This window comes from Homarus americanus, unplaced genomic scaffold (assembly GCF_018991925.1).
Source record: "Homarus americanus isolate GMGI-L3 unplaced genomic scaffold, GMGI_Hamer_2.0 scaffold34921, whole genome shotgun sequence".
Classification (NCBI taxonomy): Eukaryota; Metazoa; Arthropoda; class Malacostraca; order Decapoda; family Nephropidae; genus Homarus; species Homarus americanus.
Genome location: NW_024741901.1, coordinates 23,078,868 through 23,105,168, shown reverse-complemented (window position 1 = coordinate 23,105,168; position 26,301 = coordinate 23,078,868). Strand labels below are relative to the sequence as shown.

The window sequence follows — 26,301 nt, the reverse complement described above, 5'->3', positions numbered from 1 at the left end:
AATGAAGGAAAAACACTAATCTCAACATTATAATTCATGTGGTAATGTTGAATACACACACACACACATGCACACACGTATATATTTACACCTACATAAAAGGCTACATGTAAATTCCCTCATACATACACAAACACATACCTACAAGCCACACACACACATGCAGGCACACACACACACACACACACTGTCATCATCCTAATCAACCAGAGAGAATTACTTAACGCACACTAATGACCTCTTGTGACTAATTATTGATGGTAATATAGTTGAGGATTATAGAGACGTCTTTAATTAGCTGTTAAAAGATAGAGGTGTAGCTTATCCAAGTTGTCTCTGTGTCCAACTAAATTAGATAATCAATAACTAACTCACTTTAATCATTATGTTTGTAATTGAATAAATATCTAGCTAATTCCTTAACTAATTAGGGAGGGGAGGGGGTGGTCAGGAGGAGGGAAGGGGAGGGGTGGTCAGGGAGGAGGGAAGGATGGGGTGGTCAGGAGGAGGGAAGGGAGGGGGGGTGGTCAGGAGGAGGGAAGGGGAGGGGAGGGAAGGGAGAGGAGGGAAGGGAGGGAGGGAAGGAGAGGAAGGGAGGGAAGGGGAGGGGGTGGTCAGGGAGGGGAGGGGCATGGGGAAGAAGGTTATCTGTACGGTTTAACCTTTGACCTTTCGGTAATGTTGAATATATGCCAAACACAGTAACTGTTTCTGTTGACCAGTTATGCTGTCGAGACACACAGACAGGTAAGGGGTTAAACAGGTAGATATACAGGTAGAGAGTTAGACAGGTAGGTAGTTAAACAGGTAGGTTGTTAGACAGGTAGGTAGTTAGACAGGTAGAGAGTTAGACAGGTAGGTAGTTAAACAGGTAGGTTGTTAGACAGGTAGGTAGTTAAACAGGTAGTTAATTAGACAGGTAGATAATTAGACAGGTAGATAATCAGTCAGGTAGCTATATAGACGGGTAGAGAATTAGACAGCTAGATCATTAGACAGGTAGGCAGATAGACAGGTAGATAGACAGGTATATAATTAGGCAGATAGGTAGTTAGACAAGTAGATAGTTAGACGGGTAGATAATAATTAGACAGGTAGGTAGTTAGACAGCTGGTGTAATAACTAACATGAAAATGAGGGAAATATTGATCTACTCCAAACACACACAACCATCAGGGCGTCATAAGAGCGATAATTACCCTCATTATTAGCTTTAATTTGCAGTAATTATGCTTCAGGGGGTAATTATCACCTCATTACTGCCTTTAATAATTGCTAAGTGTGATGTGTGAAGTGGGGGGGGGGGATATTGTTGGTTAGGTTAGGTGAGATACAATGAATGTTGAGTAGTGACTTGTACGACGTAGATCTGACTCTTCCTACTTTCCTACCTCACTATTTCACATTCCCCCTACCTCACCCCGACCTTCCCCCATTCCTTACTTCACTGCTGCTTTGCCCTCTCCTCCTTCCTCATGACCTTGGACAAGTTCTAATGTCGTCTTAGCATCAATATCTTGCAGCCAATCACTGCCCAGCCCAACCCAGCCCAGCCCAACCCAGCCTCCAACCCAGCCCAACCCAGCCCAACCCAAGCCCAACCCAACCCAACCCAACCCAACCCCAGCCCAGCCCAGCCCAACCCAACCCAGCCCAGCCCAGCCCAACCCAGCCCAACCCAACCCAGCCCAGCCCAGCCCAACCCAGCCCAACCCAGCCCAAACCCAGCCCAACCCAACCCAACCCAACCCAACCCAACCCAACCCAACCCAGCCCAACCCAACCCAACCCAACCCAACCCAACCCAACCCAGCCCACCCAGCCCAACCCAACCCAACCCAAGCCCAACCCAGCCCAACCCAGCCCACCCAGCCCAACCCAACCCAGCCCAACCCAACCCAACCCAACCCACCCAACCCAGCCCAACCAGCCCAACCCAGCCCAACCCAGCCCAACCCAACCCAACCCAACCCAGCCCAACCCAACCCAACCCACCCAGCCCAACCCAACCCAGCCCAACCCAACCCACCCAACCCGCCCAACCCAGCCCAACCCAACCCACCCACCCAGCCCAACCCAGCCCAACCCAGCCCAACCCAGCCCAACCCAGCCCAACCCAACCCAACCCAACCCAGCCCAACCCAACCCAGCCCAACCCAGCCCAACCCAACCCAACCCACCCAGCCCAACCCAACCCAACCCAACCCAAACCCAACCCAACCCACCCAGCCCAACCCAACCCAGCCTAACCCAACCCAACCCAGCCCAAACCCACCCAACCCTAACCCAGCCCAGCCAAAGCCCAACCCAGCCCAACCCAGCCCAACCCAGCCCAACCCAGCCCAACCCAACCCAACCCAACCCAGCCCAACCCAACCCAGCCCAGCCCAACCCAACCCCAACCCAACCCAACCCAACCCAACCCAGCCCAGCCCAACCCAACCCAGCCCAACCCAGCCCAACCCAACCCAGCCCAACCCAACCCAGCCCAACCCACCCAGCCCAACCCAACCCACCCAACCTAACCCAACCCAACCCAGCCCAACCCAACCCAACCCAACCCAACCAATACCAACGTGACGAAAATATATGTATTCATCCGCGATGTTGGAGAAAGAAGTTACGTTACCATTAATATACTCGACTTCTTTTTAAACCTCTATCTACCACCTAGAAATATATATAAAAGTTGTATTTTTCTATCTCAATACAGCGAATAGATTATTACGTATCTGTTTCAAGAGATGGTCTTAAGATATGTTGCGGTGTTGCAAGTCGGGAGCTCAAATGACGCCATCAAATAGTCTACCTCAAGGCCGTGGCAGGAATGTGGTCAGACTCAGTGGTCACACACGTAAGGTCTCAGTAACTCCTTCTCCTTCTCCTCCTTGTCAATTCCAAGCTCCCAAACGCCGCCGAGAACTAAGAACAAAACTAGGAACTATGATGAAATACAGGAGCTAGTCTTTTACTGTATTTTGTGTTCTCTGTTTATCTGTCTCTTTCTGGTGTCTTTCTATTCTGTCTCTGTCTCTCTGGTCACTGTCTTTTTCTCTGTCTGTTTGCGCCTTTGCCTGTCTGTCTTTTTCTCTCTGACTCTCTCTCTGTCTCCCTCTCCTCCCCTCTGTCTGCCTGTCTTGGGGTGAAGTAATCGTGGTCAAACAAAGTCATCCCACTAGAGTAATAACAAGTAAAGCCTCTGCCAAATTTTTATGACCTAACTGACGAAGGTAACGGTGACGCCGCCTGCAGGAGCCATGTAGCAACAACCTCAGTGTCTCTCTCTCTCTCTCTCTCTCTCTCTCTGTTATGATTGATATATTCAAGAAGCCTCTCCGTTGATTTGTCCTCTGTGGCCCTAGAATATGGCCACCATGAACTTGGAAGTACTGTACATGGCCACTGTGACCCTTGAAGTATGTGGCCACTGTGACCCTTGAAGGATATGGCCTGGTGACTATGACTCAATAACTTCCAATAATAATAATAATACTCTCACTCAACTCCCACCATATGATAGAGCAACCATCATGGACGTCCATAATGAAATAATCCACACCAGATTTCTCCTACTTTCTCCTAAACAGTGTAAGGAAGTTCAGAATAACCTGAAATCCTCCCAAACTGAGGCTGGTATCTGAGAACCCACACGAGGCTCACCACTGGATCTTCTTTACCGTGACAAAGATGATGAGGTCGAATGTAAATATAGTCTCCTTCTGGCAGAGACTTGTCATCATTCCTTGGCTGTCTTCATCACTGTATGGCCTCTGTTATACTCATTAGAAGAACCTTTAATCAGTGGCTAATACCTTATATTAGTGATACAAGGTGTTACACGGGACGCCATTGTATGAAAGCCAATCCAACCAGACACTGTTTGTTGACACTGATCCGCCAGTTCGCTGAGAAATGTAATGTAACCTGAACACTGAAACTGACAGAAGAAACACAGATTTATGTCTTAAGCTTAATAGTTAGCATAATTCTGGACAACTTTTGTTACTTTAAGAATATTAAGGTCACGTATATCAAGATTTTGTCGTTGTCAATGTTGTCAATACTCTCCTGAATCTGTTTCCACCTACCCAGTACTTTAAGTGATTGAGTCAAGATGGAGCGTCCGGGCGTAAAATCGAGCTGACATTTCTTAACGAGCTTGTTTCTCTGTAGATGTACCATGATAACGTACAAATCTACGTCCTCCTGTCTTACTCTACGTTATAACACGTATAGAAAAGAACAAAATGGCACCGTAATTCACCTGAGACATTATTAACAACTAAATACATTAAGTCATTCTCAGTTACGAGGGAAAAAATAATGAATGTAGCTTTGAGAATCCAGGATGTGAATATTGATAGATATATTAGTAAACAGTTCAGTAGCTCTCAAGTGTTCACTACTGATGCACTGATGAATGGAGAGTATGGTGATATTAACACCATAAGTTACGCTGGATTATCTAATGTCAAACAAACCAAAGGAGAATGCCAAGTTGATATTGTTATGGTGGAAATATTTTAATAATCTATCAACATTAAAGTCGCGTTTGTGATATTTATTACCAAAAGTTTTCATCTCTCGAGTGGCTAAGTAAAGTATTCTTCTTGACTTTCCTTGTTTGACTCAACATATTGTCTGCCGATCTTTGCATGTAAAGTTTTCTCCGGGTACTCTGGTTCCCTCCTGTACTAACACTAGATAATGAAGGTTTAAGTTAATAAGGAGAAATGATGGGAATAAACAAGCCACTGACTTCATTTACCCGTCAGTGATGTAAATTAAAGTTAAGTAGACAATGATGGATTTTATAATGTTATCCCTTAAAAAATCTTAGATTTGTTTTCTATGGCAAAGATGATTTTTATAGAAAACGTATTAAAGGGTAAACTGTAAAAACAAGAAAAGTAAAAATAAACGACATATCCTATAATAATCTATCAAGTGGTTGCTTGTTATAGAGAATAGTGAAGGATTAGACTACTGTATATATATGATTACGTAAAATTGGTTTACTTTTCACAATCTGTAACTAATTTGCTGTCAATGGTAACTTATGTGTTTGTTAGTCTTTTAATTTGTCATTTGTACGACGTTTCGGCTAACTAGTCTTTTAAGCAGTTTGTTTGTACTTTGTTGCTTTGCTATGACCTTCATTGTCCAGTATTGGTGCAGGAGGAAACCGCAGTACCCGGAGAAAATCTGCCATGATTGGTAGAGTCATATTGAGGAAAACCCTTCGCACGTAAGACCCGTGGGCGTGGTGGCGGTGGGTTCAGCTGTAGCCACACCCACCGAGGTCACCATAAGCGTAGATTAAACTGCAGTGGATCGCCCCCCACTCACATAAACCTGAGTGAACATGACAGAGTTGATGCCTTAGCCAAACTCACGTCCAACAAAGACACTGTTGAACACAATCTGGGTCTGTCAAAACGAACCCTTAAAACTGTACTCAGGAATATCTTGTCGATGAATCTGAAGCAGCAGACAAACGCAAACAACAAAGAGTTAATCTATTGTTTACCATGATGAGATGTATCAAGTGAAACATGTACTGTACATGGAGCAAGTAACAAGATCACTAGATTACAAGATGTTGTAACCGTTAGACTAAGGTTAGGATGTAAGTACCTCTGGCAGTATGTCCTTCAGGCAGATGTGAACAAAATTAAATATAAAGTGTGTGGCCAGATATAACCTAACACTACGCCTGTTAAATCACCGTGGGCGTGGTGGTGGGCCCTTCTGTAATCCCAGCTAGACCACCGTGGGCGTGGCGAGTTTGCCTATATCACGCCCACACAGTTTATTGTGGGCTTCGTGAGTCCATCTGTATCACGCCCATCTGGGTCACTGTGGGCGTGGTGTTAACCTTCCCTACATCAGGACGACACAAGGTTATTCACTGGACACGCCCGCTCTAGTCCCCTTGATGACTACCTTGCCACTCTCTCTTGTTCTCGCTCTTTCTCTCATTTGTGATCTTTCTTTGTTTTATTTATAAGTTTTTGTATCTATCCATCAATCTATATATTCATTTATCTAGTTACCCTTTTTTTATTATTTTTTATCTATGTATTTGGTGGTTTGAAACACTCGCTTGATCACCGTGGTCGTTCTGAACACTCGCTTGATCATTGCAGACGTTCTAGACTCTCACCTGATTATTAAAACTGACTATAAAAAATGCTGCACAAACATAGCATGACAAATTAACCAGTTCCTACTCTAGATTCTCGTTTGACCTTCTGGACACACACGGGAGAGAGAGAGAGAGAGAGAGAGATACAAGTTTCATTTGATCTTATAAGTGACTCATCTTCCATTATTGAGACAATAACACTGCTGCCAACCCTCCCGCCACTGCTGCTGGAGATGTTCTCAAGGATCCACCAACGTGAAGAGGAAGATCTCAAACACAAAAAACAATCGACGCAGAAAAACTAAACCCGAGACGAGTTTCATAACCCATGGAAGGCTCACCTAGGGGAGCCGAGAGGATGTTAAAAGGCCGTCCCCATGTAAAGACCAGCCATCCACTTGGTCTTCAACGTTTAGATTTTGTTTTTTATTTGAAACTAAACAAAAGTAAGAGTTTTATATCCTTTAGCATGAGGTATTTAATGTTCCTGGAATCAATGTTGTGGTTATTAAGGCTACAGGAAGATGAACAGGACCTAGATACAGTCACTCGGTTCATCACCACGCAAGACTCGTCCTCAACTAGCGCAAGAGGGAGCTAAGGTGACCACGCCCAAGTGTTTTTTGTATCCTAAACTTGGCAGGAGGGCGCGGTTCAGGGGGAGCGAGGACGTCTGACGGCCGGGGGCGTTGGTAGGACCTTGAGGTACCGACCACCTCCTTGCTCTTGTTTCATCCCTAGGAACCTCCTTCCCTGAGGCGAGCGTGGCAGGAGGGCGCGAGGGAGGGAGGAAGAAAAAGAGGGAGGATGGGAAGGAGAAAGGGAGGGAAGGGGAGTACAAAATAGCGTGGGAGGATGAAACAGATAGATAGAGAAGGAGGGAGATGGAAGAGGAGGAAGAGAAAAAAGATAAGTAAGAAGAGGGATGGAATAATGATGAAAGACAGGTGTGAGGGTGTATAGAACGGCAAGGAGAGATGGGAAAGGAGAGGCGATAAGACAACAACGGTGGCAAGAGGTTATGTCAGGTCAGGTTAGGTTAGGGAGTTTAAGGTTCATCAAGTGAGATAAACTGTAGCGCTAATATTTATGTGATTCATAATTTTCAGTTCCTATCTAATCTTATAGTTGTACAGGTAACCACAACCCCACCTGGCGGCTTCATTACACAGTTACGTCACGGCTCAGGTATCACGTATGACTTGCAAAGGTGTGTGTGTGTGTGTGTGTGTGTGTGTGTGTGTGAGGCCAGGCAGGTAGGAGGGCCAATTGTACACAGGTGGGCGAGAGAATCTTACTTTACTTACTCTAAACATCACTAATGACAAACTTTCATCTATTAACTACAGGTTGTATATAAATTGACCCTATTTTCGCAAACTTTAAGACCCATAAGAGTTATATTTTAACGTCAAACTTTCTCACTTTCTTTATTCTTATTTTCTCAAACTTTCTTACTTTCTTTATTCTTATTTTCTCAAACTTTCTTACTTTCTTAGTCGGGAAAAGTATGGAATTAACCCAGGAAATTTATCTTAGAATTAGAAACATTGTGTCCGTCATTAATGCGGGGAAAACTCTGGGTCTTGGTCGTTCAGAGAAACTATTTCACACTCGTTATCACGTGACTGTCCTCATGATAACTTAAACCTCGGATTAGTTAACATCAGACTGTGGTTAACTTAATTCGGATTAGTTAACATCAGGCTAGGACTAACTTAAAATACGGATTAGTTAAACATCTTATGATTATATACTTAAACATTGTATTAGTTAAGTAAACAATTCAAACAAACACTTAATTTACAAGTAAAATAAACATTCTTAAATAAAACCTATCAGAGAGAGAGAGAGAGAGAGAGAGAGAGAGAGAGAGAAAATAAGAGTGGTTACCGCGTTGAATCACAAGTGGTAGCAACAAGTACACAGTCTTACTCGTTTGTGCTCAACAAGGTCAGGTGTGTTGGCCGTTACCGAGAAGGGGGTCTGTCTCTCTCTCTCTCTCTCTCTCTCTCTCTCTCTCTCTCTCTAAAAAATAAACTGTAATCAGAATTTCTCAATAACTAGTACACATTTTTACTGAATCACCAATTACTAAATAAACTAATTAACTCACTAATCACTAAGAAATTAACACCAACCACCCGAACTAACTGTAATTATCTTCAACACTTACCGTAACAAGAGACTTTTGAGACACTGTATATGAGAAATTGTCTTAACCTTTTCTTCCTCCTCCATAAAAAATAAAGTAACAAATATTTCAACTCCCCCCCAAAAAAATCAACAAATAAAATAACAATAAATAAATCCTGAAGAAATAAACTTATAAAAAATCCTAAAATAAAGCTAAAAAAAAAATCACCCTAATATATTTTATTTATTTATTTTATTTTTTTATTTAATTTGGTTTAGTCATGTTATTGTTTGTTTGTTGAGGTATTGTTATTGCAGGTGCTTTAACTACTCGGATTTTTAAACACCTTCTCACAACATACTCTTGTTATTATTATTTTTTTTGGACGGAAAGAAACTCTGGCTAAGGAGTCACTGAATTTTGGTTAGGTTATAATTGGTTAAGTTAGGTTAGGTTAGGTTAGGTGTGACATCTAGACCAATAGACCACTAGACCCAGGTCCCCAAGACGCTTAATAACAACACAGCCCACAAGGATGCTCTCATTGCCCACACTAGATCTTTACCTCCCTCCTGCTCTCCTTCCTACAGCCCCCCTCCCTCAACCCCAGCACCCTACCTACCTCCTACACGGGCGTGTCTTGGCCCCACCCTAACGTGACGTCACAGCCACTACATAAGGGGCAGGGCGGCTGTGCTCATCACCACAAGTTCTGTACATCTCCTGTGCTCCACAACCTCCCGCCGTCATGAAGTCTGTGAGTACCTGCCTGCACACCTGGGTCCTGCTTCCTTGTCTGCTCATACCTGTCCCCTTGTCTGCCCACATCTGTCTCCTTGTCTGCTCATACCTGTCCCCTTGTCTGCCCACATCTGTCTCCTTGTCTGCCTCTGCTTGCCTCCTTCTCTGCCCACACCTGCCTCCTTGTCTGCCCATACCTGTCCCCTTGTCTGCCCACATCTGTCTCCTTGTCTGCTTCTACTTGCCTCCTTCTCTGCCCACACCTGCCTCCTTGTCTGCCCACACCTGCCCCTTGTCTGCCCACACCTGCCCCCTTGTCTGCCCACATCTGCCCTTTGTAGTTGTTATGTTACATATGACAGAAGATTTGCTGCCAGTCGAGGCTACGTAACGTAATGTTAATTGTGGCAGCTGGTTCACTATAGTAACAATGGTAGTTCTAGCAGCTGGTTCACTATAGTAACAATGGTAGTTCTAGCAGCTGGTTCACTATAGTAACAATGGTAGTTCTAGCAGCTGGTTCACTATAGTAACAATGGTAGTTCTAGCAGCTGGTTCACTATAGTAACAATGGTAGTTCTAGCAGCTGGTTCACTATAGTAACAATGGTAGTTCTAGCAGCTGGTTCACTGTAGTAACAATGGTAGTTCTAGCAGCTGGTTCACTATAGTAACAATGGTAGTTCTAGCAGCTGGTTCACTGTAGTAACAATGGTAGTTCTAGCAGCTGGTTCACTATAGTAACAATGGTAGTTCTAGCAGCTGGTTCACTATAGTAACAATGGTAGTTCTAGCAGCTGGTTCACTATAGTAACAATGGTACATGTAGTTCTGGCAGCTGGTTCACTGAATAATAACAATGTTTATTCATACAGATGGTTCTCGCGTGCCTTGTGGCCACCTGCGCCGCCCAGCTGGCATATCCTGCCTCAGTGGCCTACCGCGTCCCTTCCCACGACTCCGCCATCATCCAGAGTCACCGTCTGGGTGGTAACTTCGCCTACTCCACCCACGAGGCTCACGCCTACGCCGTCCAGACACCCGTCATCGGCCAACGCACCGTGCCCGTGGGTGTCTCCTACCACCAGGGTACCCCCATCGTCACCTCCTCCACCCAGTACGTCAACCAACAGATCCCTCAGTACGGCTACGCCATCCCCCAGGTCGCTGGTGTCGGTGCCATCCCATACGGCGCCTACCCCTTCGGCGGCTACCCCTACCCCTACGGTTTCGGTGGTGCCATCGTTGCCGCTGAGCCCGCCGCTGCCGCTGAGCCTGCCGTCGACACCGCCTAAGGACCTTCCCTCCGTCACTCCGTCACTCACTCCAGCGATGTATCGAGACCTTTCCACATCTCCATGACCTCCTCCTCCTCCTCCTCCTCCAGCTGTCCCTCACTCTTAGTTCATAGTCCTGGCATGGGCGCACCTTGGCGTGGGTGCGTCTTGACAGGGGCCCTTCATGACGTGGGCGCGTCATGGCGTGGACGCGCCCTATAGCATGGCGAGCGGCGACAGAGCCCACAACTGTGGGTTGGTCGCCGCGCCTTGTACAGCTCCGGTGTACAGACTTGTGTCATACGTGTATAGTAAATTTATTCAATAAAGCAACAAACTAAACAACGGGTGATGTTCTTAACCAACCACACTCACTGCTGACACCACTTACTGCTGACACACTCTCACTGCTGACACCACTTACTGCTGACACACGCTCACTGCTGACACCACTTACTGCTGACACACTCTCACTGCTGACACCACTTATTGCTGACGCCACCACTGCTGACACCACTTATTACTGACACACTCTCACTGCTGACACCACTTACTGCTGACACACTCTCACTGCTGACACAACTTACTGTTGACACACTCACTGCTGACACCACTTTACTGGCCGACATTAATTCTCACTGCTGACACCACTTACTGCTGACACCTCACTGCTGACACCACTTACTGCTGACACACACTCTCACTGCTGACACCACTTACTGCTGACACACTCTCACTGCTGACACCACTTACTGTTGACACACTCACTGCTGACACCACTTACTGCTGACACACTCTCACTGCTGACACCACTCTACTGCTGACACACCTCACTGCTGACACCACTTACTGCTGACACTCTCACTGCTGACACCACTTACTGCTGACACACTCTCACTGCTGACACCTCACTCTACTGCTGACACACTCTCACTGCTGGACACCACTTTCATTGCTGATTATTAATTTCACTGCTGACACCATTTTCATTGCCGACACCACTATTGCTGACACCACTTATTGCTGACACCATTTACTGCTGACGCCACTCACTGCTGACGCCACTCATTGCTGACACCACTTACTGCTGACACCACTTATTACTGACACCACTCACTGGTGATACCACTCACTGCTGACACCACTTATTACTGACACCACTCACTGCTGACACCACCACTCCATTCCATTAACTTATTGTGACTAATATACATATGTGTACTGGGATGACCTGATGATTAAGCACCCTAACGCCTGTCTAGGGGATTAGGTTAGGTTAGGTTAGGTTAAGTTAGGTTAGGTTAAGTTGTTTGGTTAGGTTAGGTTAGGTTAGGTTAAGTTGTTTGGTTAGGTTAGGTTAGGTTAACGTTAAGGTGTTTAATCATCAGGTGAAATTAGCTGGGGCGTGTAATGCTCAGGTGAGTGTCTATTGTGTGGTGTAGAGGAGGGGCGTGGTTACCTCTTACCAGTACCACATGGACAGGTGTAAATACAGGTAAGAGCATCACACACACACACACACCATCTGTGAGGGAACTAGTACTCCACGTGATGCCCCTCATAACACCATCTGTGAGGGAATTACTACACCACATCAGGCCCCTCGTAACACCATCTGTGAGGGAATTACTACACCACGTCAAGCCCCTCACAACACCATCTGTGAGGGAATTACTACACCACATCAGGCCCCTCATAACACCATCTGTGAGGGAATTACTACATCATCAGGCCCCTCATAACACCATCTGTGAGGGAATTACTACATCATCAGGCCCCTCGTAACACCATCTGTGAGGGAATTACTACACCACATCAGGCCCCTCATACACCATCTGTGAGGGAATTACTACACAACATCAGGCCCCTCATACACCATCTGTGAGGGAATTACTACACCACATCAGGCCCCTCGTAACACCATCTGTGAGGGAATTACTACACCACGTCAAGCCCCTCGTAACACCATCTGTGGAGGGAATTACTACACCACGTCAAGCCCCTCACAACACCATCTGTGAGGGAATTACTACACCACATCAGGCCCCTCACAACACCATCTGTGAGGGAACTAGTACTCCACGTGATGTGCCCCTCATAACACCATCTGTGAGGAATAACTACACCACATCAGGCCCTCACACCATCTGTGAGGGAACTAGTACTCCACGTGATGCCCTCATAACACCATCTGGAGGGAATTACTACACCACATCAGCCCCTCACAATACCATCTGTGAGGGAACTAGTATCCACGTGATGCCCCTCATAACACCATCTGTGAGGGAATTACTACACCACATCAGGCCCCTCTAACACCATCTGAGGGAATTACTACACCACGTCAAGCCCTCACAACACCATCTGTGAGGAATTACTACACCACATCAGGCCCCTCGTAACACCATCTGTGAGGGAACTAGTACTCCACGTGATGCCCCTCATAACACCATCTTGAGGGAATTACTACACCACATCAGGGCCCTCACAATACCATCTGTGAGGAACTAGTACTCCACGTGATGCCCCTCATAACACCATCTGTGAGGAATTACTACACCACATCAGGCCCCTCACAATACCATCTGTGAGGTAACTACTACACCACGTGATGCCCCTCGTAACACCATCTGTGAGGGAACTAGTACTCCACGTGATGCCCCTCATAACACCATCTGTGAGGGAACTAGTACTCCACGTGATGCCCCTCATAACACCATCTGTTAGGGAATTACTACATCATCAGGCCCCTCATACATCATCTGTGAGGGAACTAGTACTCCACGTGATGCCCCTCATAACACCATCTGTGAGGGAATTACTACATCATCAGGCCCCTCATACATCATCTGTGAGGGAACTAGTACTCCACGTGATGCCCCTCATAACACCATCTGTGAGGGAATTACTACATCATCAGGCCCCTCATACACCATCTGTGAGGGAACTAGTACTCCACGTGATGCCCCTCATAACACCATCTGTGAGGGAATTACTACACCACATCAGGCCCCTCATAACACCACCTGTGAGGGAATTACTACACCATCAGGCCCCTCGTAACACCATCTGTGAGGGAACTAGTACTCCACGTGATGCCCCTCATAACACCATCTGTGAGGGAACTAGTACTCCACGTGATGCCCCTCATAATGCCATCTGTGAGGGAGTTATTACACTACGTGTCTGCTGTTCAACACCTCAGCTCACATGATCTACGTGTGTAAACATTAATCTGTATGTTCACTGTATGTTCCTTTACCTTTCTCTAATGAAGGCTTTTGTTAAACCATCAAAGTATGTAATAAGTCATTTATGTCCAATGTATATTTTCAGCCTTCGGGCTGCAAACTTTTTCAATAAACCGTTTATTATTATTATTATTACACACACACACACACACACACACATTAACATTCAACTCTTAGGGTTTATGTCAAGTGAAGTGTGTGAGTTGAAGTGTGTCAAGTGAAGTGTTTCAAGTGAAGTGTGTCAAGTTAAGTGTGTCAAGTGTAGTGTGTCAAGTGAAGTGTGTCATGTGAGGTGTGCCAAGTAAAGTGTGATGTGTCATGTGATGTGTGTCATTTGAGGTGTGTGAGTTGAAGTGTGTCAAGTGAAGTGTGTCGTGTGAGGTGTGACGTCACTGGGGAGGATCGCATAGCAGGTCGTCCTCTGGTAGTGACGACATCTGCAACACGACCACAACTTCCGTGGGTGTGGCAAGGTCGTGTCCCTCTCCCTGCCCCCCCCCCTTCTCTCTATCTCCCTAGGTCACCTCTTCCTCCTTCCTATCTCTCCCTGTCTTCCTGTCTCCCTCTCTCTTCTTTCTCCCTTCCTTTATAATCTTCTCTTTCTCTACTATGTTCTATTCCTCTCATTCCTCTCCTACTCTCCTTTTCTCATTCTTTTCCATTCTTTCTCTTTCCCTTCCTCGTGCTGTTCCTTCCCCATCTCTCCTACCTTACTTTTATTCTTCACCCTCTACCTCCCTCCCTCCCTCTCCCGTCCCTTCTCTCCCCTTACTCCTCCCCCCTCCTTTCTTTTATCGTCCAACAAAACATTAGTAATACTTTAGTTACCCGTAAAAACATATTTTACGTTTTTTGTATAACAGTGTCCTTGAGGTTTTCTTTGTATTCTTTTCACGCAAGACTGTAACACAACATAAACTACAAGCGAAAATAATCAGTGATACATTAACAAGCTAAACACTTACATTAACTGCTGGCTAAATTTCCCTAATAATAATATATGCAAAGTGTGTGTGTGTGCTATGATGATGCATAAAATGAAATAATGCCAATTTTACCAAAACCCACTAATTTCCAAGGAGTTATATCAATAATAACAAAATTGTATCCCAATTTTGCACGTGTACGATGTTTTTAAAGGTTTAATTGGCTGATTATCTCTGAAAAATTTAACATTCTGAAATTGATATGTTAAAAAATATATGGATAACCATTTGTTTTTATTCCTATAACTGATAATTAGCGAAATGATAAATAAATAACTTCACTGAAAAGCATCATTGATAATCTCACAAAAATATAAGACTAGGGCCCCTTTAGGACTGGGGTCTTTTATAACTAGGGCATATTATGGCTAGGGCCTATTAAACCAATTAAATTCAATAAAATCTTTGTATGATTAGCGAAGTTTAGCCTGACAGAATGTATTGACGTTTTCTATGTTTCTCTTCTCCGCTAGACCTTGAGATTTAAATTCTTACCTACACACACACATTTACACTTGAAGTTTCCACACTAGTTGGCAGTATGAGTGACGAACAGTGTGTCAGAGATAAGAGACTACACCTTCTACACACATAATCCTGAACGAGCACAGACGAGGGGTAAAGGTTATCACTTGACCTATGATTCTAGAGCAGACTCATTAGAGAAACATATAGAGGCGATTATAGATGATGATGATGATAATAATAATAATAATAATAAAATCGCTAATGGCTGGTATTTTATCGCCTCATCCTGTCATAGTTTATAGAACACTTTGCAAGGTCGGCAAAAATTATGTTCCAATGTGATTTATAAATACAAGATGTTGCCAATATTTTTTTTTTGAACAAGAAGAATGTGCCGTATAAAATTTATTATGCAATTCTAGTTATAAATGACTGTATATAACTAATTAATACAACAACAGAGTAAAATAAAAATAAAGTCCTCAGCCACCATAATAAATCATGTAATATAATGATTTAATATTTACTGAAGATATACAGGACTTCATGTTTACGTCTTGCAACACAGCGATGATATACCTCAAGGTCGTCTTACCTGTAGTATTGACCACCAGGGGGGAGGAGGAGCAGGTGGTGGCTGTAACCTCTTTGTTGGTGACTGGTCAATGGTACCTCTCCATCCTCCCCCATCCCTCCTCCTTACCGCCTCCTTCCTCTCTCCTAACCCCCCCCCCCTCCCCCTCTTCCCTCCCAAATCCTAATAGAGTCCAGGCATAATTGGCACCATTCCCTCTTATGAATATTAATTCTAATGGTTAGGTTAGGGCCCAATTTCAATAGGGTAGGGTAGGGTAAGCTTAGGGTAGGGTAGGGTAAGCTTAGGGTTGGTCAGGGTAAACTTAGCGCAGGTTAGGTTAGGTTTGGGCGTTTTTTAAGGGAAAACATCTGAAGTCACTGCTCAATCCACGCCTCTGCCTGTATTAACGTCTGATACAATACGAATTAACTTCAATGACGACAATGCAAGAACTACTTCCCTTAAAGGTAATTATATCGAAAAAATATAATATACTCAACGTTGATATCATAATGAAGGGAATTATTAGAGAAGACTGTATATAAACAAAGCCTGACACGGGAGCCCACACATCGTCGTCCCTCACCCGTAACACACTGACACGGAAAGGTCTCCATAGGTGACATATACTGACACCCTCACCAACAACACAACAACATCAACAAACAACTCACCTGTTTTACGTCCTGATGGGTCACCTGGGAGTTCCTTCACGTCTAATACACCGAGTTGTGCTTCAGAGAGCAGTTCACGTTTTTTTTTATGTTTTATGTTTACATTTGAAGTTTCTAAAAAGTTTCATAAGATATTCACTACAGGATCGAGCCGTATGTTTACTCTCGGTGTTTGGTGTGAGTTTTGAGCCAGTGTGGTGTATTACTTTAGGTGTTTGAGCTGTGTTGTACATAGGGAGCTCCTCAATGTGTGGTTGTAGGAACATATGGACTCGTGTTGCTGGAAACCTCATGAGGCTGTCTGCTGTAACTGTGTCCGGCTACTCACTCGAGGATGACCCTCCCTGACCCCGCACTCGAGGACGATCCTCTATGATCACTCACTCGAGGACGATCCTCTATGATTACTTACTCGAGGACGACCCTCCCTGACCACTCCGTCAGTTTACTAGTGTCCGTGTACCGTCAGCCAGACCGCCCTCTCTGTATCCTGGTTGATAGAGAATCACGGCCCTTGTGGCTAACACCTGTATTGAATTATAATAATTTTACTTCCACATCAAACTGAACACCTTTTCTGATAGACCCTAACCTAACCTAACCTTGGGTAGATATATAGATTGACAGTAAGATGGGCGTGAGACAGTAAATGTAACAGTAAGATGGGCGTGAGACAGTAAATGTAACAGTACAATGGGCGTGAGACAGTGATTCCGGAGTTGAGTCATATCAAGTGTTACTGTTTTTCTCTACTTCAAGGTGAGATAAAAGAAGAAAAAAGCGTAAAGCCTAATAGAACGACTTAGCTCCACCACTCACTCGCCTTACGTCACTCAGGTGTAACCAGGTGAGATGTGTTAATTAGTTCCTGCAGTTCCATTTACCTTAATTTTTCCAGTGTTAATTTTTGTAATGTTATGAGTTGTTTTTGTTCTATGTGTTGTAAGGATGAGTTGTAGTTAGTGGTTGTTGTTGTTATTTAGGGTTATTTAGAGGTCAATAGTCTTTAATTAGATTACCTGATGATTAACTCAATTTAATTTACATCACCATTGATTAGCTACCTTAACAGTAACCTAACCTAACCTAACCTAACCTAACCTAACCTAACCATATAACCTTTACCAAATACATCATCCCAACAGTTTGTATATAAAGAAAAAACTTGATTTAATTTAAGTTTCTTTTTATGAATCTTATCGAAATTTCTCCCGTGTAACTGTCTCGGTGTTAAGTAAATACAACAATAAATACGGGAGTCTTGTATATAAAACCCGTATTGTATTTTGGTATTTGATTCGTAGATTTGAAATATTTATTAATACTTTTATACTTTTAGTCACGATCTGTGTGTTGATTAGGGAGTCGTGTTTGTTTTTTGTTTTGATTTTGTGTTTTGTTTGTTGTCCAGTATGTGTGTGTGTGTGTGTGTGTGTGTGTGTGTGTGTGTGTGTGTGTGTGTGTACAATATTGCTTCACCAGACAGATCTTTTCACTTACTAATCCTCAACAGCTTCCCCCTTTGGCCCAGTCCTTCAGTAGTAGCAGCAAGAGGCGCAGTAGCAGGGCAGGAGACAGAGGAACTTGGAGAGAAACGAGATGTGTGTTACCTACAGTTGTCCCTGTAGGTGTAGTGGCAGAAGGCGTTGTAGGGGGAAGAACCTGAGGCTGGGTATTGCTTGGTGTAACAAACACCATACCAAGACCCACTCCTCCAGTAGTAGCTGTAGGAGACACAGAAGCAGGTTGAAAATGAGCTAAATGTGCCACCACGACAACCTCTTATTCCTCCTATAGGCGGCACGGTAGGTGGAGTCATCTCTTCAAATACCTCACGGAAAATTCACTCCTCTAACATCAACTGTAGAAGGCGCAGTAGCAGCAGGAGAGAAGCAGAGAGGAACAAGAAGGGAAGAATACCCTAAGAAAATTTATTCCCTCAAGAGTAATCGAAGGAGACGACGACGGGAGGAGGAGGAGGAGGAAGGGAGAATGGGGTCACATGACTCTACAAAGACGTACAGACACAAAGACTCCTTCCTTCACACACTGCCTCAGGTGACGTGGTCTTAGGCAGGAGGACCTTAGGACTAACACCTTAATATGAAAAAAAAATGATTCCTGAAGGAGTAGCCGCAGGAGGCACAGTAGCAGGAAGAAGTGCCCAGGTGAGGTGCGTGGGAGTTGCAGTATAAGGCAGGTGTCTGGGCCGCCCTCCCCACACACCGCTCGTCGCCTCGCTGCCATGAACACCCTGGTGAGTCCTCCTTCTGTTTACATTGTTTGCAAGTTGTTTACACCTCACACTAATTATGTTTATATCTCATTCTATTTACATTTCGACCTGTTTGTTTACATCTCTGTTTATAAATTTACATTGTTTCAACTTGTTTACATCTTACACGGTTTGATTATATTTACAACTCACTGGTTCTCTTTGTGTTTACACCTGGCACACTGCTTTTGTTTACACCTGATATTGTTTATTTATACCTGGCAATATTTATGTTCACACCTGACACTGTTTGTGATGACACCTGGCACACTGCTTTTGTTTACACCTGACACTGTTTACACCTGACATAGTTTACACCTGACATTGTTTATATATCGGTTGCCATGGAGATATAAATAATGAAACATATAAACAAGAATAAGTGGAAGTAGCAGAGAAATAATACGAAAAAATACTTAGAAAAAACCCCCACTGATGGTGGAGTATTACCTTACGAGTGATGGTGTATGGTGGAGTATGGTACAGTAATGGTGGAGTATGGTACAGTAATGGTGGGGTATGGTACAGTAATGGTGGAGTATGGTACAGTAATGGTGGAGTATGGTACAGTAATGGTGTATGGCTAATGGTGGAGTATGGTACAGTAATGGTGGAGTATGGTACAGTAATGGTGGAGTATGGTACAGTAATGGTGGAGTATGGTACAGTAATGGTGGAGTATGGTACAGTAATGGTGGAGTATGGTACAGTAATGGTGGAGTATGGTACAGTAATGGTGGAGTATGGTACAGTAATGGTGGTACAGTAATGGTGGAGTATGGTACAGTAATGGTGGAGTATGGTACAGTAATGGTGGAGTATGGTAAGTATGGTACAGTAATGGTGGAGTATGGTACAGTAATGGTGGAGTATGGTACAGTAATGGTGGAGTATGGTACAGTAATGGTGGAGTATGGTACAGTAATGGTGGAGTATGGTACAGTAATGGTGGAGTATGGTACAGTAATGGTGGAGTATGGTACAACGACGTGACTCTTGCAGGGACCTTGAACTTCATAATTGTTCCATATAAAGACTTCTGGCCCCTGGGTCTTTGTTAATTGTGTTCTTCCTTAGTCACTGGTATTTTAATGAAATTCTTAAACTATGAGTGACATGAAGTTTGCATATGTTTAATTTAATAAGTACACACACACACACACACACACATATATGAATATAGGTATGTATATGTGTGTGTGTGTGTGTGTGTGTGTGTGTGTGTGTGTGTGTGTGTGTGTGTGTCATAAGGGGTCCTAAAGTAGGTACTAGTGATGTGAGACGCAGTACGGGCAGCTGCTGGGCGTTCCATGTATCGTGTCCTAATACGGAGCTCCGGGAGGCGGCTCGATCTAGTTCCTACGTAGGAGGGCGACATCCTTCGTCTCCTGCATCTTCTGACCCGTGCCTACGTCCTGGAGTGTCACGCAGGCACTGACACACGGACATATGGACACAGACATAGCTCGTGTTATTGATGCCACCAGCCGGGGTGCCACGAGACTAGGAACAATTACGCGGTGCAGCAGATGGGTAGGGGGGCAGGGCAGGGCAGGATACGGTACGTGTGGCCTTGGAAATTAACTAGCGGCCACCGCCCTCCAGCGCCTCCTACGCAAGTTTATTCCCGGATACACACACACACACACACACACGGGTTTATGGATGTTATATCTATCTATCCAGGACTGGGCTCCATGTTACAAGGAAAAGAAAAGAGGCGTATAACTCCTTCTTGGAGACCCGCGGAGGTGCAGGTGTGGGAGGCCCCGTGTGAGAGGAGCCGCCGGGGAACGGCCCTAAGGAAGGCGTTTTTTTATTGCACAGATTCAGTATTTATCTGTGTGTGTGTGTTTGTGTGTGTGTGTGTGTGTCCGTCCCAGGGTAATTCTTACTGCGTTTTAAACTAAATATAATGTTATGCTTTACTTTATTAATTAGTTTAAATATAAATAACGCGTTTATTGTTTGGATGAACAACTGTTAGTATAAACAATGACTGTCTGGTAACAAGACTGTGCTGCACGCCGTAACGGAAGAGCCTCGTAGCGTGTGTTAGTAATGGTGGAAGGCTCTCGTGTGGTGTAGGGGAGTGATCAGTTTATTATTCAGTTTCATATGTATGATATTATTTATGTTGCTGTGAGTCACAGCCTGTGACCAGACCCTGAAGGTGCAGCACCACACACACACACGCACACAAACATACACACACACACACACACACACACACAGAGTGTTTTCCATCGAGTACTGTTGCTGACACTCTTCTCCTGACAGTTTCCTTCTTCAATATTATTGCTGACAATCTCACCTCCATCAGGCACAACTGCTGACCGTCGTCCTCTGCTGGGGATGCCTGAAGGTGTCGGCATCAGCCAGTCAGCTCCACAGGGTGAACCGCGACGGGGTGGTGTACGCGGCGGCGCCTCAAGAGCGGGGATCGTACTCTGTGGGCGCTGCAGGAGGGCAGTACAACTATGGCTACAACACAGGTGATGGGATAGCCAAGGTGGAGGTGAGGCAACCTGACGGATCCATCGTCGGCTCCTACCGCTACTTCGACCCGACTGGGAAACAGGTAAAGGTGTTTCAGAACACCTAATGATTAAGTCATTAGTATTTTAGTATTAACATTAAAAAATAACTTATCCCGTAGTCGTAGTTCAAGAAATGGAGGAAAACTTTGTTTCTTTCATCTCAGTGAGTTGTTTCCTCTTTTGAGTCATATTACCACGATCGTAACCCTCTCAGAAATCTACATTCCTCCTGCCTCTCCTTCGTCAGGTGGTTCGCTCGTACATAGCCGACAAAAGGGGCTTCCGGGTGCTGGGCAACGACCTCCCCATCAGCCCAGACACCCCGGCGTCAAAGATCCACGGACTCCATGCCTTCACTGGCGCCGTGGAAGGCACCAGCGAGTTTGCAATCCCTCCACCTCTGGGACCCAACACCGTGCAACAGACCCATAGTGTACAGCTGCAGCAACAGCAGGCACATCAAAAGTTACAGCAGCAGCAACTACAGGAGAAGCTCGTGCAGCAGTCACAACAACAACAGCAACTACAGGAACAGCTGGTGCAGAAACAACAGGAAGTGTACCGAAAACAGCAACAGCAGCTGGAGGAACAGAGGCGACAGCTTCAGCTCCAACAAGAAAAACTCGAGGCCTTGCAGAGGGAGCTGGAGACACAGCAGCTGAAGATCCAACAACAAATACAGCAGCCACAGTTCCCATATCAACAACAGCAGCTTCCGGTACAACAACAACCGCAGCCTTTCCAGATGTCTACCCAGCATCACTACCAGACGTCCATCCTGCCCCAGCAACAAGGTCTCCCACACACCAAGAACCACCTGACGGGCGGCATCACCTCCCCTTATTTCCTCTTCGACCGTCAGATCAACTATGACTTCCCAGCTGGCTTCGCTTACCTGGGGATGCCAACCATCACCTCACCTGCCAGCAACACACCTTACCCTAAATCATCCTACGTAATAGGTCAATCTCGCTAGGGCCTTCCTGATGCAACTGATTCAGAGAGAGAGAGAGAGAGAGAGAGAGAGAGAGTCATATGATTTCACGACCGACCACTCTGCTGACGTTGTACTTCTCATAATATAAAGTACAGAATGACTAACAAGAACACCAGTTGTACTTCACGGACGCTCGAGATGTACTTATACATTTTAAATAATTGTTTATTAGTAAATACAGAAGATATATATTACCTCACTTATCCAATACCAAAGTTCTTTCTCCTAACTTTACACGAAGCACAGTTCACACGTTTTTCAGTCCTAACAGGCCCCAGTCCTAACAGGCCCCAGTCCTAACGGGCCCCAGTCCAAACAGACTACAGTCCTAACAGGCCCCAGTCCTAACAGGTCCAAGTCCTAACAGGTCCCAACCTAACCTACCATAAGAATTAGGGGCTACTCCTAATGCGGCCCTTAATTTAAAGGGTTTCATTACTACTAGACCCTAATCTTGATGCTTAGGTTTGATTAGGGCTTACCGGGGTCTATTTGGGCTACTGGGGCCTATTTGGGACCTACTGGAGTCTATTTGGGACCTACTGGAGCCTATTTGGGCCTACTGAAACCTATTTAGGGCCTACTGGAGCCTATTTGGGCCTACTGAAACCTATTTAGGGCCTACTGGAGCCTATTTAAGACTTATTTGGTCTTACTGGGGACTAGTTGGGACTATTTAGGGCTGAGGACTTAACACCCTCTTCACTCTAACACTGAATGGGGTCCACAGTCTACACCAGTGACTTGGGGTCAATAACCAGGTGGTGGGGGGTCAGGGGTCAAGTGATCAAGGGGTCAAGGGGTCAAGGGGTCGTCTGGTGGTGGGTTTTAATGATGTCATTGTCTATTGTTACCCGTGTCTCTTAACTCAGGACCTGTACCTGTTTATATCTTGTTATGAACGTGTATAATACATAGGGAGGGAGGAGTCACTATTTTCTCCTCCTCTTTGTTGGATGATACATGAGGAGGGAGTTTAGTGTGTGTATCTCTTACCACGTGTTATACATAGGTTCAATCGCTGTCAGTGTTTATACATGATACATGGGTCAGTCACTTTGTGTTTCCTCCATGTATACATTGATATAATACACCGTAACTAAACCTTTAATAATCTTCAGGCATAAATGTGTCTTGATTTTGTTATGTATTAATAAATTTATCTTAAAACAAATTGATTTTTTCCTTCATTCCTGATTAATATTACGGAGAGAGAGAGAGAGAGAGAGAGAGAGAGAGAGAGAGAGAGAGAGAGAGAGAGAGAGTACACAAGACATAAGCCATATATAGTGAGCCGAGACAAAGAAAAGGTTACTAGTTGAGGGTTATGTTAAAGTGATATAATGAATGAACGGAATCTTTTTCATTTCTTAATTCATTCAATGTTAATAAAAATATATTAATAATGTATAAACACCTTTTTTTACTCTTTCTAAATAAATAATAAATAATAATAAATAATGATATATAATACATAAGCCGCATTTAGTGACTCAACACTGGGCGGGCGGCAGATCAGGGTTGTGTTGATATGAACCTTTCAACTCGGTGTTAGCTCAAGGTCATGAACTTTCTAGGTCATGGTTAATACTCATGAGACATAAAGGCAAGCATGAACTTAGTCGGTAGAGGTCGGTGGGAGTTAGGAGTTATCGGTGGTAGTCGGTTATGGTCGGGGTTAGTCGGTAGTGATGGTAGTATTCGGCAGTGGTCGGGGAGGTAGTCGGTGTGAGGAATGTTGTTGTTGAGGTGGGACGGACCGACTGCTAGGAGGGAGAAGCGGCAGTTTTCCGTGGGTGTGGCGAGGCCATCCAACCCTCCCTACCTTCCCTGGTCGGCCCTCTCCACGCCCTCACCCCGGGCCATCCATCACCAGAGAGAGAGAGAGAGATAATATAAAACATTCAGCCTGACACACCCCTCATACAGTAACAGTGTGGAGGGTGAGTCTCGGGTCCCACACACAGCTCCTCCGTCACCCCTGGCCGGCATGTTAAGTGTTCGTGTCCTTCATGACGGACGACACAACCTTGAGGATCTTGTGTATAAGACGACAGGTGAGTGTAGTACAGGTAATACTTTAATTGTATTGATTAATTTAGTACAGTAAGAGTGACATATTGTTGTTTTCCCTCGTTTAGGAGTTTGTGTTACACTCCTTTGTATAAACATCTGTGTTGTGGCTTATTTAAGAGTAACTGAACTGTGTTGTACCGGGTGGTGGTGATACAGGGACACATGCCACCTTCATCATGTATGTATGGTATGTACTATGACGCTGAAGGTTCTTCATCATAGATGTGTATAATGGTGAGTTATGGTCCTCCTTCATGGCCATGTAGGAGGGAGGACCCCGCCCTCAGGGACTCCTCCGTTGACTCGTCATCACAACACTCTAACACAGCAGTAGTTTGGTGGTGCAGGACAGGGAGGTAATAAACACTTGGTTATATCAAATTGTTTTATTGAATAAATTTACTATACACGTATGACACAAGTCTGTACACCGGAGCTGTACAAGGCGCGGCGACCAACCCACAGTTGTGGGCTCTGTCGCCGCTCGCCATGCTATAGGGCGCGTCCACGCCATGACGCGCCCACGTCATGAAGGGCCCCTGTCAAGACGCACCCACGCCAAGGTGCGCCCATGCCAGGACTATGAACTAAGAGTGAGGGACAGCTGGAGGAGGAGGAGGAGGAAGTCATGCAGATGTGGAAAGGTCTCGATACATCGCTGGAGTGAGTGACGGAGTGACGGAGGGAAGGTCCTTAGGCGGTGTCGACGGCAGGCTCAGCGGCAGCGGCGGGCTCAGCGGCAGCGGCGGCACCACCGAAGCCGTAGGGGTAGGGGTAGCCGCCGAAGGGGTAGGCGCCGTATGGGATGGCACCGACACCAGCGACCTGGGGGATGGCGTAGCCGTACTGAGGGATCTGTTGGTTGACGTACTGGGTGGAGGAGGTGACGATGGGGGTACCCTGGTGGTAGGAGACACCCACGGGCACGGTGCGTTGGCCGATGACGGGTGTCTGGACGGCGTAGGCGTGAGCCTCGTGGGTGGAGTAGGCGAAGTTACCACCCAGACGGTGACTCTGGATGATGGCGGAGTCGTGGGAAGGGACGCGGTAGGCCACTGAGGCAGGATATGCCAGCTGGGCGGCGCAGGTGGCCACAAGGCACGCGAGAACCATCTGTATGAATAAACATTGTTATTATTCAGTGAACCAGCTGCCAGAACTACAGGTACCATTGTTACTATAGTGAACCAGCTGCTAGAACTACCATTACGCTACGTAGCCTCGACTGGCAGCAAATCTTCTGTCATATGAAACATAACAACTACAAAGGGCAGATGTGGGCAGACAAGGGGGCAGGTGTGGACAGACAAGGGGGCAGGTGTGGGCAGACAAGGAGGCAGGACCCAGGTGTGCAGGCAGGTACTCACAGACTTCATGACGGCGGGAGGTTGTGGAGCACAGGAGATGTACAGAACTTGTGGTGATGAGCACAGCCGCCCTGCCCCTTATGTAGTGGCTGTGACGTCATCTCCAGGTGTGGCCCTGACACGCCCTTCATCCTATAGGGTGTGGCTAGGTGGGTGGGTGGGTGGGGAGACGAGAGGGCAGGTATGTGGGAGATGGGTGGGGAATGCGAGTGTGTGTGTCGGCAAGGGTGAGGTTAGCTGTGGTGGCTATGGGGGACATGGGAGGAGGAACTCAGTGACAGGGGTGAGACCTTCACATTCCACAACAACAACAACAACAACAACAATAACAACAACAACAACAACAACAATAACAACAACAACAACAACAACCACAACAATAACAACAACAACAACAACAACAATAATAATAATAAAAATAATAATAATAATAATAATAATATTAATAATAATAATAATATTCATAATAATAATAATAAACACAGAATCATTCACATTCGTCATCTAGGTAAACAAACATTCATAACCCGGAAGTAACAAGAAGTGTGGCTTATCATTATCTTCATTCAGCTCCTTCAATAAACACGAGAGTTACCGAAAGCGTACGAGGAAGTGAGTTTATATTGGACTCCTAAGAATTATTAGTATACAGCTTAGCGGCCACAGGTACACTTGATGAATTTACAACAGGTAACACAACTCTTTATATTGATCTAGTTATTTCCTCAGTAAGAGAGAGAGAGAGAGAGAGAGAGAGAGAGAGAGAGAGAGAGAGAGAGAGAGAGAGA

The 26,301-nt window shown here is 45.2% G+C and overlaps 3 protein-coding genes across 3 annotated transcripts; 2 read left to right on the top strand and 1 right to left on the bottom strand.

The window, feature by feature from the left end:
* The first annotated feature begins 8,937 nt into the window (after positions 1–8,937).
* On the top strand, positions 8,938–10,647 carry LOC121876159. Its single transcript, XM_042381101.1, has 2 exons — positions 8,938–9,042; positions 9,901–10,647. The coding sequence occupies exons 1-2, from the start codon at positions 9,034–9,036 to the stop codon at positions 10,318–10,320; spliced, it is 429 nt and encodes a 142-aa protein (XP_042237035.1). The 5' UTR covers positions 8,938–9,033; the 3' UTR covers positions 10,321–10,647.
* A 7,767-nt stretch (positions 10,648–18,414) lies between these two features.
* Positions 18,415–23,244, top strand: LOC121876259 (probable basic-leucine zipper transcription factor N). The gene is made up of 3 exons (XM_042381292.1): positions 18,415–18,515; positions 20,857–21,114; positions 21,321–23,244. Exons 1-3 carry the CDS (start codon positions 18,504–18,506, stop codon positions 22,047–22,049), a joined length of 999 nt encoding a protein of 332 aa, XP_042237226.1. The 5' UTR covers positions 18,415–18,503; the 3' UTR covers positions 22,050–23,244.
* A 1,283-nt stretch (positions 23,245–24,527) lies between these two features.
* On the bottom strand, positions 24,528–25,605 carry LOC121876184. The gene is made up of 2 exons (XM_042381146.1): positions 25,514–25,605; positions 24,528–25,259 (listed from the first exon to the last, which is right to left on the bottom strand). Exons 1-2 carry the CDS (start codon positions 25,520–25,522, stop codon positions 24,840–24,842), a joined length of 429 nt encoding a protein of 142 aa, XP_042237080.1. The 5' UTR covers positions 25,523–25,605; the 3' UTR covers positions 24,528–24,839.
* Positions 25,606–26,301: the final 696 nt, after the last annotated feature.

Excerpts from the sequence above, each read along its gene's own strand:
- LOC121876259 (XM_042381292.1), top strand. Across the intron at positions 21,115-21,320 it reads TCGACCCGACTGGGAAACAG|GTGGTTCGCTCGTACATAGC; the intron begins GTAAAGGTGTTT and ends CTCCTTCGTCAG.